This window comes from Ascidia mentula, chromosome 8, assembly GCF_947561715.1.
Source record: "Ascidia mentula chromosome 8, kaAscMent1.1, whole genome shotgun sequence".
In the NCBI taxonomy this organism is placed as follows: domain Eukaryota; kingdom Metazoa; phylum Chordata; class Ascidiacea; order Phlebobranchia; family Ascidiidae; genus Ascidia; species Ascidia mentula.
In genome coordinates this window covers 2,335,318-2,354,382 of record NC_138573.1, presented here as the reverse complement: position 1 = coordinate 2,354,382, position 19,065 = coordinate 2,335,318, and the positions used below count along the sequence as shown (strand labels likewise).

The window sequence follows — 19,065 nt, the reverse complement described above, 5'->3', positions numbered from 1 at the left end:
TGATTCGACACTGACTTGTTAAATTGCCCGAGGCCATATGGACACGTGGTGTGACGTATATCTCGATGAAGTTGGATTCCGAGTTGACGCGATGGGAAATATACGTTGTAAAGTACTTGGTGTTTCGAGGTGGTATGAGGGGTATACGCACAAAATCGGCAACACTTTATTTAAAGTGCGATAGTACTGTACGTGTTATTTCACTAAAGACGTGAGCAAAGCATAAAACACAAAGTTGGTATTTACAATTCAAGAAAAACGCTAAAATGAACCTTGTTTGCTCAAAGCGAAAGAAGCAACGAAAAGTTTTCAAATTGACACCTAATTCATAGATGGTGTTTTTAACATACGTCTATAGATAACATATCCCACAATATTTAATCTAAAAAATATTTGCAACAACAAACAGTTCACCTGTTTAAATTTACCAGTTTCATTGCAGAGATACAAATGGAAACTATTGGACTGTCGGATGGCAACGCGAATCGCAATTGGAATTTAAATTTTTACCTCGTAATCTGAGCATTATGCACTGTTGCCACAATTTTTTTAAAGAATCCATCAAAAAACATGTAGTTGAAGACGTTTTTCATCAAGCTGTTGACGCAGGAAAAAACCTGTAGCCCGGTGCTTTTGCAACAGTGATCGCATTCTACAAAAACAATAGATGCATTGTTGAAACAATCAAGGGAAAACAAGTCGCGCAACAAAGCAACTGTGACGCAACAATTAAATGCTCACCGAATTGGCTTTCATTTTGCAAAGCAGATTTTTGATGTCATTTATGTTAGGTCGGTCGAGGGGATCCCCCGCCCAACATCGCTGCAACAGCATCCAAAACCTTTTGGTTGTATTTCTGCAAACAAAAACCGTATGAAAAGAAGTTATGGTTAAATTGTTTTGAATTTTTTAAAGCAAACATTTTGAATTTACGGCAAACGTTCCACGACATTGGATTTGATATCAAAAGACGAGCTGTAGGAAATAAAAAATAAAAAGTATATCCAGACATGTATCCACGGTGCCAAGCAAAAAAACGTTGCCAAATTGCTCGAGAATGTGACAAATTTTTTTTGTGAACCTGCCATTAAATCTCATGCCATTAAAGTTGATATTTTGAACAATCAACATGTCACAAAAAGTGCAACAGAAACCATAAGAGTTGACACGGCGAACTGCCGAATTATGTTTGTGAGTTTGCATACCTGGTCACAGGAAGGATAGACCCACCAGTACTGATCTGCCTTTTAACGTATTCCGGGACCGAGTTATCGGCTTGATCGTCAAAGGGAGTTCCCCCGAGGGACAGTATCTCCCATACGACGATTCCGAACGACCAACTGTAACACAAATATCTGTACTTGGATCAGTCACTCAGCGGCTTATGTTTTTACACCCAATATATGCTATGAATAAGCATGGAAACAATAATATTAATTCTGTGAGCAGCACAAAATGAAAGTATTTGCTTGGCCGTTTGGCTCTGAGATCGTCCATTGTCACATCAAGCTGCATTGGTGAAAAAGTGGTTATCTGTATGCAGCTCACAGAAGACTACACTTACACGTCCGACTTCTCTGTGTAAGGTTGCTCTTCTGCGACCTCTGGTGGCATCCACCGCTTGCTTTTCTGAAACAGAAACACAAAAGCATAACAGTTTCAGGCCTGCGAGAGCAAATATAGTTTACTTGCCGAATGCACAAAAAACACAAATTTGACAAACATTTAAATAGAAATCGTACCAGTTTGAACCGTTGTGAAGTCTCCCCGCAGCATTCAGACAGCTTGGCAGTGAGGGAGTCGTTAACACGAACGTTGCTCGCACGCAACGCAGCGTGGAGCACTCCGTTATCGTGAAGATAAAACAAACCATCAGCAATACCTGGAAAATTAAAACAACAATATGTTGACGCCAACAGCTAAATACGCTGCAGAAACTGGTAGTGGAAAAACATGAACGCAACACTGTTATCGTGCATCTGCAAATACAGTCAACCCCACTATACCATAACGTTGCCAAACATGAACACATTACTATGGCTCAACCACAAATACCACCCCACTTTATCATAACGTTACATTTAGACTTTTAATTGGGCAATGTGTACTGTATAGTGCTACAAGCTTGAAGCTTATCATACCAATCACAAAGTTAAGAAGCTGAGCTCCTGACAAACTCGATATGACGGCGGAGTGATCCAACATCCGTGAGCTCACCAACACGTTGCGCAAGTCACGTGACGACACGAACTCGTTCACGATGTAGAGCGAGTCTGCAAAAATCAATGAAACATTTTGGCCAAAGTCCGCCGCAAACGTCATGAGATACTAGAGTCGTTCTTGGCTATTTTTGGTTGGTTATAGGATGGCGAAAACCTGGCCAAGCATGACCAAGTTGTTCCGCACGACGACGAAGATGCCGTGCAGGGGAATTTTGGTCAGTTTTAAGATTTTCTATATTTTCGTTATTACCACGTCCAAAGTGTTTTGCTACCATGACAACCAATTGTGTGTGCGAGAGTTAAAGATTGTCCAAGGACAATAGATTCACAAACAGGTAAACATGGCTCACCATCTTGCACACATGATCCATAGAACTTAACCACGTTGGGATGGGTGCAAGCTGTGTAATGCAACACCTGATTCATCGCACTTACGTCATCTGAGGCAGCACCTTTATCCGGGAAATAACCTATTGCAGGAATAGAGTAAAATGAATTAAATTTTTAGCAACGCAATAAACTAAAATATATTTTTTTTAATTTAATGGAACGCTTTGAAAAAGTTGCTTTTTCTTTTGGCCTCTTATACATAAAATAGGTCAAATTTTAGCTGAAAGATATTGTTTTTACCTGTAAGAATCTTTACGAAGCAGGGTTTCGGTGATCCCAAGTTTACTTCACCAACCCCGCACTTCTTGGTCTTCTCCTCGCTTAACCAGTTTTCCACTCTGATCTGCTCGAAGTTGAGCAGATGCTGAAGAGGCGATCGAACGGGTTAGGGTTCTGCATCTGTGCCGAGTGACGTGCAACTTACCTCCATGACGTCATCTTTCCATTTCTGTGGGACGACCGGCGTGTTTGTGCGGAATGGGACGATACCCGCGACGTCATCAACTTTCTTCTGCTTCTTTGCCCCTGAAAGAGACGTTCGTTGGAAAAAAGCGTGGGAAATGGAAGGGATATTTGATATATCCAACGATAACCAGTGGCAGAGCGAGGACATTATGAGAGAAAACAGCTTATCCACATAAAAATTTATGTCCTGGTAAACATCGAGCACGTGTGGGAAACCTAATCTTTGATATAAAAACAAACACGACAAGAAATTTGAAGTAACCACATTATACCACACTTACTTTTCATGGCCTCCAAGGGGGCAATGTGGGGTATGTCGTCATCAACGGTGGGAGCCTTGATCATGTGACCGATACGCTCGATTGATTCGGAGAGGACACGCTTGCTGCTTACAGCAGTACGTCCTGAACTTGTGAAAGAATCTGAATGGCCTCTGTAGCCGCTGTTGCCAAACGAAAACCCGTCGTACTTCTGACCAAATGACTGGTTTATCTATCAAGGAAGCATTCACGTTATTGTGGGAGAATGTTCGAGAGGCTATTGGTGTCGGTATTTGGATTCTTGTTATTTGGCCCCACGAGAGAGGGGCAATTGGTGCGGCGTACCAGGGCCCATACCAGTCTATGGGTCCCGATGACGCAATTGTTTGGTTAGAAACTAAGACATTTCTATCGTAATTACTGGGTTTTTATCATTTTGGGCCCTGTTTGCAAAGTTTATGTCAGAAAAAATAATGATAACAATTCACGCCACAAAGTTAGCTACTAAGTTGGCTGCGTTGTATGAGTTATGATTAGCCTCCTTATTTGCTGACAAAATTCGCTAAATTTGAACATGTGTTTCAACACCTTTGATGGAGCGGGATTTGTGAACAGGAAAGCGTGGTTTCGAATCCCAGCGTGGTAAGCAGAATATTAGCTGCACTTACAGTGTATGGTTGAGATCCGTGTCTCGCAGCCGCTTTGTATCTCCTCATTTGGACAACCAGGTAAATAATAACTGGAACACACAGGATGAACAATCCACAAAAAGCGCCGAACGCGGCAATAAACATGCTGTTTGCTTCTCCGCTGGGTGGCGGCAATGTGCAGTTCTCGTTTCTTGAAAGTTCTGTTCAACGATATAGCTGTATTCGTGACTCTTTTACCCCTTAAGTTTACATAGTTGTTTTTTTCGGATATTGCGCAATATTCTGGATAATTATCAAAAATGGATTTAACAAACACAAAAAGATTTCGTTTAAAACCTAGTTTTTTGGATAAACTTTAACATTTCGGCCGTTATTCAGATGACCTTCGTTAGAAATTTACAACTATTTAACTAAATTTTAAAAACTCTCAGATTTGGGTCTTTTCCCTCAAAGAAAATAAACGCCATGACATTATGTGAAAGCGTAAGTTTCACATAAAGTGAATACATGAAGTTCATCCCATACCTGACACCCTAGCATCAGGTATGACGTCAACGATCAGTGTTGTCGGTTCTCCGAAACGATTTCGCTCGTCTGCGGCGTCCGTATTTTCAACTTTCACCTAATATACAAATATCAAGTCATGAAAAAGCACAATAGAGAGTATGTATAAAGTAATATACTTCAAAGTAGTTAACACCCTTAAAAGTAACTTTTAAACTATACGTCAAGAACAAGAAACGCAGATTGATAAGAAGTCCGTTGTGACATAATTCGCTTGTTGGAGTTTTTGTTGTAAAGAAGATTTGGACACGTTTTTTGGTGAAACGTGAAAAATAGAATGAGAATCCCCAAGCTATTTGTTGAGGTTATGCCGCGTATTGAGAGCGAGTTTATGTTTAGATATAGGAGATATGGTTGCATTCAGTGGCAACTTTGCCTTCCACTATTAGCTTACCAACCCTTTGGCATTCATCAAATCAAAGCCATGGTTCATTCCCAACTCACTTCCATTTCAAATCTATTTTTCCCGACATTGTTGATCACGTCCATGTCTGCTATGACGTAACCTGACTCCGTGATCTCGAAAACCATCGAATGCTTCGCGATGAAAGTAAATCGAAAGTTCGGTTGTCTGTCACGTGAGTAGTCGCGGTCACGTGCTTCCAGTTGCAGAAATGTCGACTTTGAATTGGAAACAAACACGAACTGAGGGCCGGATCCTGGGTGAAGAGCTCTAAAAGAAAAAGCATAAAATTGAAATAAAGTCTCGCGAGTTCTATAAGCGCCGCTGCTATTTCGTGTGAGTGGTTTTGATTTGTTTCAAGGATAAAACGTACAGCAATTGGAATATCAGGCAATGCGAGGTGCAGAAAAACACGCAAAAAACCTTGGCGACCGCTTTTCACTGCAACTGTTTGCACAAAAAGAAAATAGGACTTGACGTTGTTGACTTACCCTTTCACTATATTTCCGTTCTTGGTCACAGGCGGAAAATCGTCTTTGAGCGATGTAACAACGTTGATTACAACCTCAGCAATGCTGTACATATCTTCATTGTCAGCTTGATAAGCCTGAGTGCAAAAAATAACATGAAACTTATCATACACTTATTACAGCAGGAAAATGACAAGTTTATCACGTATACATGGGTTCCATATACAATTAAACAAGACTGAGGGTGTCGCAGTGTTCCGAAAACATTCGGGAAAGTTGTCATAATCAGTAAAATCATGGGTAGATAAACATAGAAATCTTAAACCCTACAATTATGTATTGTTAAAATATCAAAACCTACCTTAACGACCAACTTGAATTGTTCAACTTCATCTCTCGGTGGATATATCGCCCTCTGGTGGATTTCTCCGTTAGTTTGGTCAACTGAGAAGTAGTTTTCGTATCCAGGAGGAGTGACGGAGAGAAGACTGTAGAGGATTGTTTGTCGAATTCCTTTATCCGGGTCTGTAGCGTGTAGCATGTCTGGTAGAAGTCGAATGGCTGTTTGGTCCTAAAGACGAAATGGGTGGAATTTGTGATTGGAAAGGCACTGAACAAACTAATGGTACAGCAGATAAGATAGTAGTTCCGCAAGTTAATAAACGCAGTTAACATCAAAATAAAATTTCATATTTTTGGAAGGTGTCCATTGTATTGGGTGTCTTGGACACGTTTCTGATAAAAGTGAATGTGAATTAGCTTCATCCACATAAACTGATCACGATTTTTCTGCTAGTTAAGATGTAGCCCAAAATTTAATTCGAAAGGAAAGTCAGTGAAGAGTTTAATCGCACAAATTTGATAACTTCCGGTCTGGTGAACTTTCAAAAGTAAAATAATCATTTCATACGAAAGTTCCTTGTTTTCGGTATGCGGTGTAAGTTGGATTGAAACACACTCCAGACACGAGGGTACAGGGTTCGAATCTCGGTGGGTGATCATCTCCATCGAGCACTTTAATCTTGAAAACAATTTTTTGCCTAATTATCATTAATTATTATTATTATTAGCTCTACCTATAGGGTGGGACTAAATAAACTGGTAATACAAATAAATTGCGTTTTGATAACAGTTCACAGGACGCACATATAAAGTCTATTTAACAACAACAAACCAAGAAAGGGCCCCCGTCGCAACTTATTTTCGGTAGTGGAAAAATGATTTTAGTCGATGTAAAAATATTGCAACACCTTGACGGTGGTTTTGTTTCTTTTAATTATCTCCCTGTCTCCGTGCCTTCCTCTGTTGACAACCTCCACATCCAGGAGGATGGTGTCGGAGGAGTTCAGACTCTCGTAATCCAGCATCTTGGTGAGAACAATCTTCCCGTCTACGGCACGAGGTATGGAGAAACACTTCGACCAAACCTTCATGCAAACAATTTTTCGTTAAGAGAACTGTTTTACTATTTTTTAAATCCTTGTAAACATAAGGTCCCTTTGGAGACCTCTATGTTTTGAGATAGCATTAGTTTGTTGCAACACCAGGCGTTTTTGAATATTATCATTTTCGTGATACTCATACCGGGAGCCCTAGATTCGTATATGGACCCTGGGGCACCGCACGGGCTACTCTCGCTTCTTGTGGAGCCTGCTAGTAAGTCGTAGATATATCTACCCATTTTTCTCTTCCAAAAATACCACTACTGATTTGTTAACTTATTTCGATATGTTAAAGTTGGCAGCAAATAACTGCAAACAATTAGTCATTTGACAGTTGGTTGAGATTACCTCGTGTTTGTCGACAACAACATACGACAGGTGAGCAGTTTTGTCGTGGTCTGTGGCTGATATTTGGAGCAAGGGAGTCCCGACCGGGGTGAGCTTATTCAAAGCAGAATGTTGTTGTTAACACTAGTGAGCTGATACTAGTGAAAAAATGCTTTGCAGCGCGAAGTGCATGAAAATAAAATTATATGACAACAGACTTTGGAAATTCAAAATCAAAATTATATGACATAGAAAAATAAACATTTGATATTGCTGTTAATGTAACAAACGCAACACGTGGTACCTCGTTTACTTCAACGCTGTATGGCAAGCCGACAAATTGGGGGGTATTGTCGTTGACGTCATCAACTTTGATCGTCACTAAAACTTTGATGTCATACCCTTTGCTGCTTGGGACGGGGGAGCACGCGATGGTGATTTCTATGGTATCGACGCCCTCATCGCCCTGAATTAAAATATCTTTGCATTTACCGTTACCTCGTTTAGTTTATAGTTTTGTGGTGGAATAAAAATACTGAACACCTGAACGGAAAAAACACTTACGTCTTTGTCGAGCATTTGACCTTCGCTCACGTTCAAGGTCAACTCCTGGGTCTCGTGATCGAAGGCAACCCACTGGTCACAGGATTTCGGGCCACAACGCTGGTCTGATGGGATTACGCGCAACGAAGCATTTTTGTCGTCGGCCCCCAACGTTGTGATGATATCCAGGTATCCGATGCGCCTGCAAGTAATTTTTTTCATTTTGATTTTTTCTTGATAACGTCTGCTCATTTAAACGGAGAAATGATAACGGTATCAGGTTTACTTTCGAACAATCAGCGCTGAAAGTAAAAAAAGTTCTTACCGAAACGATTGAATTTAAGGGGGAAAATAAATTCTGTTTATGTGTACTAGATGAGATTTCTTAATAAGTGAATAAATTCACGAGATATAAGTTTCTCATAATTTTGGACAACCAGCCGATGAATTCTTACCGAAACGGCGTTCCGGACCGTTCCGGCAGCACCGTAAACAATTATATCGTAATCACGTTCCACGTCGGCGCGTTTATAAAAACGCTTTTAGATTCGTTTGTATGTATCATGTTAAACGTAGTCCGTATATATCACCCTTCAAAGAAGCGCGAATTGCTCTCCATCCCTAACACAATGACACTTGACTGTAAAATGAGAATCGAACACAAAAGCTGACAAACAATTAACTCTTTTAAAAGTTCATTGTCGAACGTGGATCGCTCAATATCTTCAGTGCTACATGATAACACTGCGCTGAAACTGCATTCAACCCTACATTAAATTGATTACATGTCCTGCAGCGTATGCTGCACTTTGATGACACAATACCATGTAGCTTAAAGCCTGGCCGGCTGATTTTTCCTTGCTGGAAATTGGTTTAAATTTATGCAGATCATTGTGCATCTTGTGGGTTGATATATTTTACATTACTGTTGCAAGTTACTTGTCATGTTATCATCGGCTTTTGTTGACAAATTCTATTAGACCGTGTAAACGATTAAAACCCGATAATACAACAATGTCGAAATACGACTCAAATGCGGTTTTAATTGTGTGGCAATATAATCCTCTCATTGTAGGCTTTTAATACATTACAATATTAAACAAGAGCTAGATTGGACGGGCAAGTTCTATAAAACATCCTGTCACTCTTTATTGCTTTTGTGCTTTTACTATAACACGTATATGGATTCCAAAACTTACGTTCCGTTTGGTTCGTTTTCAAAAACAGCGAAAAGTTTTTCCGATCTCCCGTCCTTAGTGTCGCAAAGCCGCACAGAAAAACATCCTGCAAGAAGTTGGCATACATCGTCATGTTACATATATGCTGATATATGAACATTTTTCACGCATGGCATAAAGTAATCTTATTGCATTTTGTTATTATCGGGCGTTAGACTATATAATCTTGCTGGCAAAGTTATTAATGGTTGTGGAATGCACATTTGTACAAACTGTTTCCTCGTTAGACAAGGATATGTTGGTCATGATCGTCTGTGTTTTGTCGACTAAGAACCCGTTTTTACCTGGTGCCAAACAAAGGAATATTAATAACAGTGTGAAAGGTGATATCCCCACACTTCCGCGAAACACTCCACCGAGCATATCAGAATTCGGGCTTGAAATCAGATGACAACAGTAACACCTTGCTGCACCAGATGGTGTCACAGACAGACACGGCTATTGTGGAAATTGTGCAACACCTGTACAAAATACAATTTCTGTCTGGCTAACATTCTGTATGTTAGGTCTGTATAATATTGGTCTAGCTTATAAGCGATCTACCAACGATACTAATGTTAAACCAATATCTAATATTATTTTTTTAATGCTTTTTGTTATCTGTAGTTGAAACGCGTATTGATATGCACGGTACGTAAGGTAGCATTCCGAAAAAATCACAACCACAACATGAGCTAAGCCGCTTTCTAAGTACCAGTGGAACAGCAATATTAAGTTTCTTTGACTGTCCACGGAACGTTGTAGCCTGCGTATAATCCATGTGACCCTCTTTAATACGATATATTCCTTGCGGTTAAAATGTATCTACAAACCTAAAATATTAAAGCCCTTAACTGACGCCTTACAGTAATAAATGCTGCTCTGCATTACGACAAACAAGCCTCGTTGCAGGAGTTTCTAAACGTAAAAAAACAATGTTCCCATCGCAGCAGTCAATGATATATTCTCCATTCACAATCTGTGCTTGCCTGAACTCAACTAGTTACAGAATGTAAACGTATCGGTTTCACAGCGTTGAGCGATAAGCGACGCTATATCCATTGTTTTCTATCGTCGATGGGCACTCTTCCATTGCAGATTAATTACGCGAACCCCGCGAGAAAAAACGCCGCCTAATTAAAGGGCGATTAAATACCACCACGTGGAGACTGGATGGGACAGTGACTTCCCAAGGTCAAACTTTTGTGAAAGCAAAAAGTGGCCAGGATGAAATATAGCAACGAAGGACCGTCGTTTTCGCTCAAAATTTTTTGGTGTTTATGTACGCTTATATTGGCAAGACAATTTTAAATAATTAATTCATATGTTCATGTCCCATTAAAAGTTATTTTTTAAAGTAGCAATTATGTGTAATCTAAGAGAATAAGTTAAATTATAGTACTTTACTAAACACAAAAATATTATTTCTGTAGATTGCCGTGAGTGGTCTATTTCTCCATTTGGTAAATACATTTCGTTACGCTCCATTGCCCACCATGCATTTTCGCGGGTTTTTTTACAAGTGTATTTTTGGATTTTATGATGGCGCTTTACGTGGTACGATAGACATTTATATTGAAAATATAACAAAAGTTGTTTGTATGTAAAGGTACCAATTTCATTAGCAGCATATGTGCGTTGTGTCATACGTTTTGTCGTGAATGTGCAGTTAATCATGTCCGAACAAGGCTATGAAGAGGCAGAAAATAAACTTCGCAACAACTTGCTTGAAGTCCTCCAAGCTATTATGTCCCACGATCAAAGTACAAGGAAGGCCGGCGAGCAGCAAATTAAACTGCTCGAAGTTTTGGACGATTTTGCTGTGATTCTTGCCGAGTTAACTGTGGATGAGAACCGGGATTTGGCAATTCGGCAGTTGTCCTCGCTTATTTTGAAACAATATGTCGAAATCCATTGGAACAAACTCGGTGACAAGTTTAACCCTCCAGAAACAACGGACCCGGCAAAAATTGCTATTCGACATATGCTTCCTTTGGGATTAAAAGACAGTAGCAGTAAAATTCGGTCAAGCGTAGCCTATGCTATATCAGCAATTGCCCATTGGGACTGGCCAGACGATTGGCCTGACCTTTTTCCTCAACTGATGCAGGCTTTGACAAGTGGATCACCGGACTATGTGCATGGTGCGATGCGGGTCCTAACTGAATTCAGTCGTGAATTAACAGACACACAGATGCCGCATGTTGCACCCATTATTCTGCCACAGCTTTTGAAGATCTTCATGCAAAGTGAAACATACAGTATAAGGACCAGGTCAAGGGCTGTGGAAATTTTTAACACATGTACTAGCCTGATACATTCTGTTGATAATGCAGCATTGACCAATGCTCTTCTTCCCGACCAGTTTGTGTCTGAATTCACCCAAGCCTTTGCACAATCGCTTCAAGTACCAAATGGTCCAACTTCTGACTGTGGACTCAAAAAAGAAGTGCTTAAAACCCTTATTAACATGATGAGAGACGTTCCAAGGAAAATGGGCAACATGGTTACACCTGTGTTGGCGGCTGTTTGGCAACAGCTTGTGCAAGGTGCACAATACTATGTGAGCCGTGAAGTAAACTGTTCTGAGGAAGACGCTGAAACTGTATTTGATTCAGATGGTGAGGCGCTGAGTTTTGGCAACTTAGTGTACTCAATATTTGACTTTATAGAGAGCTTACTTGATTCTCATAAGTCCCGAAAGATTGTCAAGAAATCGTTGCCGGAACTCATGTATCACTTGGTCACTTACATGCAAATGACTGAAGATCAAGTGAAGAGCTGGATTGAGAATCCTGATCAGTTTGTTGAGGATGAAGATATTGAAACGTTTTCATTCAACGTCAGGATTTCAGCACAGGATTTATTCATGGCATTTTGTAAAGAGTTTAAAAGTGAAAGTGGAGTTGCGCTAATTTCCGTGGTTGACCGACATTTAAAGGAAGCAGCAATACAGAGGAATAAGGGCAATGCCAACTGGTGGAAATTACATGAAGCCACCTATTTAGCTCTTGGTTCTGTTCAAAACCTCATCGTGGAGTGCCTTGAAAAGTCCCTTATTCAATTTGACTTGAACTCATTTTTGACATCGATTGTATCCGAGGACCTCAAGTCAGAATCGCCATTTTTGTCTGGCAGGTCATTGTGGCTTGCTAGTAGGTTTTCCAGTCTTATGAACCCTGAAACAGTGCAAAACTTTCTTGGGGCCACCGTTCATGGACTGCAACCAGGCCAGCAAGCTGTAATTAGAATTTCTGCTGTGCGTGCGGTATTTGCTTACTGTGACCATTTATCTGGCAATGATGCACTTGCTCCATTTGTAGGACCCCTTATTGATGGTTTGCTCCTGTTTGTTGGTCAGGCAAGTGTCGAGGTACTGACTCTGCTCTTGGAAAGTCTGCTTGTAGTTATTGCAATTAACAATGATGTAACTGCGAAGTACGACGAACAGTTGATATCCCTTGCGATTGCTGTTGTTCTTAAGTACTCCAGTGATCCTCTGGTATCGTCCTTGGCTAGCGACATACTGACTGAACTTGCGTCGCATGGGACATGCAATTCTCTGCTGGAAGCCAAACTTCTGCCCACCCTTATTAGTATTTTCAATGCTCCCTGCTCAAAGATTCCCTCTGGTTTGCTCTCAATCGCAATGGACGTCCTGTGTAGTGTCGTGCGCAAATTAAAGCCACCTTTGCCCACTTCTTTCTACACAGCTGCATTTCCAAGTATGATAAAAGCTGCCATGAGCTCAGATGACAATGCAGTGCTGCAGAGTGCAGGTGAATGCACTCGCTCATATGTTGGTGTAGACATTGAGCAACTGTATGCCTGGAGGGATGAACAAGGCAATTCTGGACCCTATTATGTGATGCAACTCATTTCTGTATTGTTAAACCCAAAGCTAACGGAATACAGTGCTTCGTTTGCTGGCCGGCTTGTGTCTGTATTTATATCAAGATCTGGTGAGAGACTTTCTCATGAAGATGTTGACATGGTGTTACGTTCGGTTTTAAGTAAACTTCAACAGTCTCTGACCCTTACTGTTGCCCAGTCTTTACTTATGGTCTTTGCACATCTTATAAATGCCAACATGGAGTCTGTTATTGCATTTTTGTCTGCTGTGCCTGGCCCAGGTGGCAAGACAGCTATGCAATTTGTCATGGAAGAATGGTGTGAAAAGCAGAGTTTGTTTTATGGCAGTTATGACAAAAAGGTGAGTAATGTTGCCCTATGTCGTCTACTTCAACATGGACTATCAGCAAATGACACAAGACTAAATGACGTACAAGTCAAAGGTGATCGGATATTTTCTGAAGGAATTCGAACCCGATCGAAGTCTGCCAAAGAGCCAGAGCGTTGGACAGTGATTCCACTTCTGGTAAAGATTTACAAACTCCACGTCAACGAGCTTGCCAACCAACTGGAGGCTTCTGCCAAGGAGCAAAAGTTTTTTGAGTGGGAAGATGCATCTGATGAGGATGAAGAAGTTGATCCCGAAGAAGGGAGACAAACTCTTGCACAGCTGCTCGGTGAGAATTCAGTCATCGGCGATGGTTTGTTGGATGATGACGATGATGCGTTCAGTGAATCGGATGAAGATGCATCAGCCGATCCTTTGAATGAGATTAACTTAAAAGAATATTTGTCGGAATTTGTAAAGCAGTTTGTCGGAACGGACGTTCACAACACTCACTTTGCCCCACACCTTAACTCTCTGGAACAAATGACATTACAACAACTTATGCAAACATAGTCACACTGTGTGTACAGACAAGCTAGTTTCTATTGTTAATATAACGATAGATTTTATCATTAGTTCCCTAATGTTTAGATTGATTTGTTAAGTTTTGGTGTACTGCCGTATTCCATATTGCTGTCTCAATCCCCATCTGTGTATGTTTACATTTTCAACCGTCTTGAATGTATAATCTTTCTCACATATACATCGTTACTGTTATTTAGTACTTTTGCTGCATAGGATTGGTAAGCTAATTAAACCGTGCAGCATTGGAATGACAGAACTTGTGAATTATAAATTTATCTTTAAAACCTTATTTAATGCGGGCTAATTGTGTATCTTTGTTTGAACACACTGCTACCGTTTTGCTTGCTTTTAGGTTATTGGTAATTTTTTGCTGCAGTTTTTATCCCAAAAATACCTGCGCATATTAAACAATGGATAAGGTGCATAAGTATGATTTTCTGATGCGTCCAATCAAGGACATGATGAAGAATTGGAATATTGACATTGCTAACGTTCTGGAAGATTACCTGGAAGAAGTGAGTAGAAATGTTGTACTGTGAAGCAAGCATAAAAAAGAAATGTTGTTGTTTTTGGTGTACAAATTTTATGCTGTACACCAACTGTAGTATTATGAGAAGCATAAAATATCCTTCAAATTGGTAATACAAATTTTAGATAGAAAAGATGACGTTCTCATTTGATGGCGGGAAAACCAATTTAAATTTTGCCGAAGCTTCGTACCTCATTCAAGGTACTGCTTGTGTGTGGGGAAAAAAGGTTGAATACCTTCATTCGCTAGTCTATAAAACCCTGGATATGATCAACAAAAATCAGTAAGTTCACTTAATCATCATATTCTGAAGGAACATTTGTGAAGTTACATTGCTGGCCCCATAGTCCGCCAAAATTAAAATATACGTGAATGATGTGATGGCAATTCATGTTATAACTTCTCATGTAATGGCTTCCTTTGCTTTATCTACAGTAAATCTTAAAACATTTTTTTTTAATAATATATTGTATAGGCATGAAAAGGAAACTGATAATAATCAACCAGATACCAACCCAAACCAACCAACACAAGACGAACATGAAGAAAAGGTACAACTGTATGTTTTTTTCAGTCATACATTGAATTTTAGTATGATTCCCTATTTTTCGCAGTACATAAAGTTCCAGCTTACAGCACAGAGGAACAAGAAACCAATCAGTTGCGAAGAAATATTTTCAAGCTTGCCCAAACCCGCTCAAATCCTGGATCAAAGTGACTTGGACAATCGCGGTTCAGCTTTGTTGAAGTAAAATAAATAAAGTTACTTTTTTAGTGTGCCAGAAGAACAGACTATTAAATTACAATATGCCTGGCAGCAACAGAAACATTATATTTGTAAATTAAACATATTTGTCTTGCAAGAACTTTTTTTTTGTTTGAAATACATAGTTTTTCCCCTTGTTAAATTGTCTTCATACACGCTTACATGGTGTGTATGGATATGGACTTTGGTTGTCCAGTCTTGAGTTTTAAGGGACTCAAATTGATAAAACGAATTAGGAATTTTTCCCCCCAGTAAATAGAACCTTCTGCAGGTTACTGTATTAACCACTTCATATTAATGTACCGGTATTACCTTACATTTCACAAACTCTGCTAACTGTTGTTTTTACTTGATTAAGCTCGAAGAATGAAGTGATAGCTTACTATGGTGACCTAAAATGTGATTCCTCGACCAAGCTAGCAAATGGAATGGTTGTTTTTGAGAAAATCTTCAGAGATATTGAACTTCCTGTAGGTGAATCTGCTCAAGTGATAGAGAGTAAGTGAGAATATAAAGTTGTAAATGGTCGTTAATGGCTTTGACCACTATACAAGGCTTATATAAGACAAATTGTTATTTTATTAGCTATCAAATCCTCAAGTTATTTGACAGCGATCTCCTATTTAAGTATTATGACATGGGATTTTTTTCCAATTTAGGTGAAAATTGTTTGGATGCCGGTGCAAGCAACGACAATTGTGAACATATGATGGACATCCTGGATGATGACCCCGATGAACCAGATCCTCTTCCATCCATTGCTGATGACGAGGCAGCTGATGTATTTGAAGATATCATCACAGATGTGGAGGAGCACGTAATATTATGAAACATGGAATTTGGTGGCATTTATGATAAATGTTTGGTGGCATTCGTGATAAATGTTGTTTTAATGGATAAAAATAACCTGATTCTTGTTGGACAAACTATGATTTTGTAAAAGAGTTTTGTTGGACTGAAAAAGTGTTCTTTTTGATAAGTATGTTAGAAAACAAACTATTTTGTCTGAACCTTTTAGAGATCTGGGTCTGAATACCGTATATTGTACAGTGTATGTAAACTACATGTGTTTTTCAATGCAGGTTCATGGTAGACAGCTACGTCAAAGAGTGGCACCAGTTACAACAACAGTGCAGGTATGCAAGCGAATATGTTTTACCAAATAAAATCTTCATCTGTGCATGTAATATTTAGGGGCAATAAGGTTGGGCATTTATTGAAATTGAATATTTTGCAGTATATACTCATAAATTCTGTGTCTGAATAGTTCTAGGGGTACGAAAGAAAGAACAGTGTTTTTATGAGAACCAAGAAAAGGTTTTAGAGCCACCAACTAAAAATATGTTTAAAGTTACCAACTTAGATAAGTTAAAAACACTATTTATGGATTTACTCATTATTCTGAGAATAAGGAGACTGGCCCACACTGTTTAAAACATTGACATGTCAGCCTGTTTATTCTGAGAATATTTCTTAAGTTTGAAAAGGTTTTTAAAACTCTATATTGTGGATAATATTAAGGAGGAAACACCGGAGATTCTGCCACTCAACCCCCATGAGAACTGCAGAACTTGGGTCTCCAAACCATTCGCGAAAGGAAAACCTTTCAGAATACCAACCTCCCTCAATCAAAACACTCGCAAACGGAAGAAAGAACCTTGTTTGAAACCCGTGCCGACATTCACCGAATTCCTTCAACAAAGAAGTAAAGCTCATTAATTTTGTGTGTTTTTTTCTGTAAATCATGTTTACTTTCTACTTCTGGGCATAGATTATCATCATTTTACCTTGTTAGTTAATTTCTTACTCAGCTGTGTCATTGCAGCGTGCTTATTTTGTTGTTTCGATTGACACAATGCTGGTTACTGAGTTGAAATTAACATCAAACAAATGCAAACACGACCATCAATTTCTAAAGATTTGCTCCTTTTCATAGGAAAACAACTTCGTGCCAGCAAATCTGTCAGCACTGAAACGAAACGCAAAACACAACTTTGGAAGGAGGTAACCCAAGCATAAATTAAGATTGTTGCTAGTAAAGCATTGTTGGTGAATTATTTATTTACTTTGGTCTCTGTTTTAGATAAAAAGTGCCCACATGTTGAAGAAGAATAATTTTGTTGGTAAGTGCAGTTTTATTTTGCCCACAAAAGTTTTTCACAACTTAATAGCTATTGGTGTTGTACATAGCATTAACCGCACCCATGTTTTTAAACCACAGAACAAACTGCAAAGTTACTCTAATATTCTGCAATGTTGAAAAGCCCTTTATATCAACTTCATTTGTACTGCAGTTGCCGAGGAAGTAGATGAGGACAACCTGTTTGACGTAAATGAAAATGTTGACCATGACCCTTTGAGTGACGATGATCATGATGGGGATGTCCCAGATTTTGATGACCTCATTGATGATGTCAGAGAAAATGTTAACCAAAACCCAATCGCAAGTATGTGTTAAAATGCAGCATGCAAAAAGATTAAGTGTTTTTTTCACATTTAAACCAATGCACACTTCTAATGCTATAGATTTGTACAATAACACAATGGTTTGTTTTGGTAAAGAAAGTCCTTCGTACACCGCTTTAAATGATTTACCAATACAGGGTCTGTAGAAGAATCTATTTCACCCGAGGACATTTCCACCTACGAAGATTTAGTCCGGCATCACATAGAGAAATTCTACACCTCCGCGAAACTCTTCGTTGAAGAGACCTCCCTCTCACAACGTGTTAAACAGTGGGAACATACGGTCACTCCATACTTGGTCGAACAGGTGAGCGTTCGTACGCTGTTCCCATATTCCATTCCCAAACCGTGGACTTCGCAACTTATTAATCCGAATGCTTCGTTGGTGGAAATAGTTGCCCTTTTCCTTGTGACTCTCACGGAGAACAACACAAGCGTTGTTTCTTATTCCACTTCGTTGCATATACCTTTACAGATAACCTGCGTTCCTCACTCAAAATAATTTTAATTACCATGCATTCTGTAGCTGTGATTACTAGGACTGACCTACAGATTATTGCACAATCAACCAAGAGCAAGAATTTTAGTCCCGCGATACAAAGACCAATTAAAGTTGTCAGTCGGAGGTCTAGGCTCTACATAAACATTTTTTAACTGTAGTCCGCATTGTTGTTTTATGTCCACTGTGTTGCTTTGGCAGGAAGAAAGACCAGAGTTCGACATTCACCAGTACGGGGACGAAGTAATTTCGGCATTCGAGAATGTAGGAGACGAGATTTCTTTCTCAGATGTTGTGAAAAGTGAAGACAAATGGGCGATTTGCAGAAAATTCGCCGCAACTTTACAGCTGGTTAGTTTAACTATTTGGTGACGAAGCAAACCCACGTGTTTTACGTGGTTTATGACCTTGGTGACCAACCTTTCGCTTTCATGTAATTTTCGGCTAAGATGCGCCACAACTATTATCCCCTCTTTTTTTGAAACATGTTCAATTTAGATTCGATTTAATTTCTGTAAAACTCACTACTGTCTAAGAGCGGACCTAATTTCAATTTAATGTTTTTTACAAAAAGTTTGTTAAATGATTCGTAAGACGTTCAACTGCGGAATGCAAAACATATAACCGCTATCGCCTTAATGTGTTATTTTATATGGACTAACCTATACTGTAAGACAGCACCACGAATAACCAATTATTTGTCCGATCTTTTTATATCCTTCATGAAAGCGATCTGACGCGTGACTTTTAGGTGTGTTCGATGCATCAATTTGATCTCTTTTTACCTCTCAGGCAAACGACCACAACTTCCAACTGGAAACTGACGGCGAATTATCTTTGAACAGCCTCAAACTTAAACTGATTTCGAAACATCGGTCGAGGGATCGGTTTCATGATTATGCGCCGATCACAGAATGATGGAACCTCCCCAGATCAATGTTAAACTTGCACATACGGATTTGCATAGAGCCTTGGGAGTTTTGGAAGAGGAGTTCGGATGCCGAGGGCTTGCTACGTACCGGCGTAAAATAGGCTTGCAGTATATCTTGTTTCAGAGGCAAAGTTTTTTGGTTCATTCTTGTGAACA

General features: G+C 39.5%; 3 protein-coding genes across 3 annotated transcripts; 2 read left to right on the top strand and 1 right to left on the bottom strand.

Moving 5' to 3' along the window:
* Positions 1 to 161: 161 nt before the first annotated feature.
* LOC145911411 (uncharacterized) lies at positions 162 to 9,429 on the bottom strand. Its single transcript, XM_082998732.1, has 22 exons — positions 9,259 to 9,429; positions 8,936 to 9,020; positions 7,758 to 7,938; positions 7,498 to 7,659; positions 7,215 to 7,307; positions 6,675 to 6,851; positions 6,335 to 6,445; positions 5,786 to 5,995; positions 5,446 to 5,561; positions 4,996 to 5,224; positions 4,513 to 4,609; positions 4,006 to 4,187; positions 3,359 to 3,569; positions 3,037 to 3,137; positions 2,853 to 2,976; positions 2,573 to 2,692; positions 2,142 to 2,273; positions 1,743 to 1,882; positions 1,565 to 1,629; positions 1,206 to 1,340; positions 742 to 856; positions 162 to 652 (listed from the first exon to the last, which is right to left on the bottom strand). The coding sequence occupies exons 1-22, from the start codon at positions 9,335 to 9,337 to the stop codon at positions 593 to 595; spliced, it is 2,925 nt and encodes a 974-aa protein (XP_082854858.1). The 5' UTR covers positions 9,338 to 9,429; the 3' UTR covers positions 162 to 592.
* Positions 9,430 to 10,565: 1,136 nt separating this feature from the next.
* Positions 10,566 to 13,712, top strand: LOC145911615 (importin-9-like). Its single transcript, XM_082999010.1, has one exon. It carries the CDS (start codon positions 10,629 to 10,631, stop codon positions 13,704 to 13,706), a length of 3,078 nt encoding a protein of 1,025 aa, XP_082855136.1. The 5' UTR covers positions 10,566 to 10,628; the 3' UTR covers positions 13,707 to 13,712.
* Positions 13,713 to 14,084: 372 nt separating this feature from the next.
* LOC145911617 (condensin-2 complex subunit H2-like) lies at positions 14,085 to 18,988 on the top strand. Its single transcript, XM_082999013.1, has 14 exons — positions 14,085 to 14,233; positions 14,373 to 14,530; positions 14,723 to 14,798; positions 14,862 to 14,995; positions 15,372 to 15,511; positions 15,673 to 15,830; positions 16,096 to 16,149; positions 16,535 to 16,718; positions 16,950 to 17,017; positions 17,097 to 17,136; positions 17,308 to 17,460; positions 17,617 to 17,786; positions 18,180 to 18,329; positions 18,771 to 18,988. The coding sequence occupies exons 1-14, from the start codon at positions 14,129 to 14,131 to the stop codon at positions 18,894 to 18,896; spliced, it is 1,716 nt and encodes a 571-aa protein (XP_082855139.1). The 5' UTR covers positions 14,085 to 14,128; the 3' UTR covers positions 18,897 to 18,988.
* Positions 18,989 to 19,065: the final 77 nt, after the last annotated feature.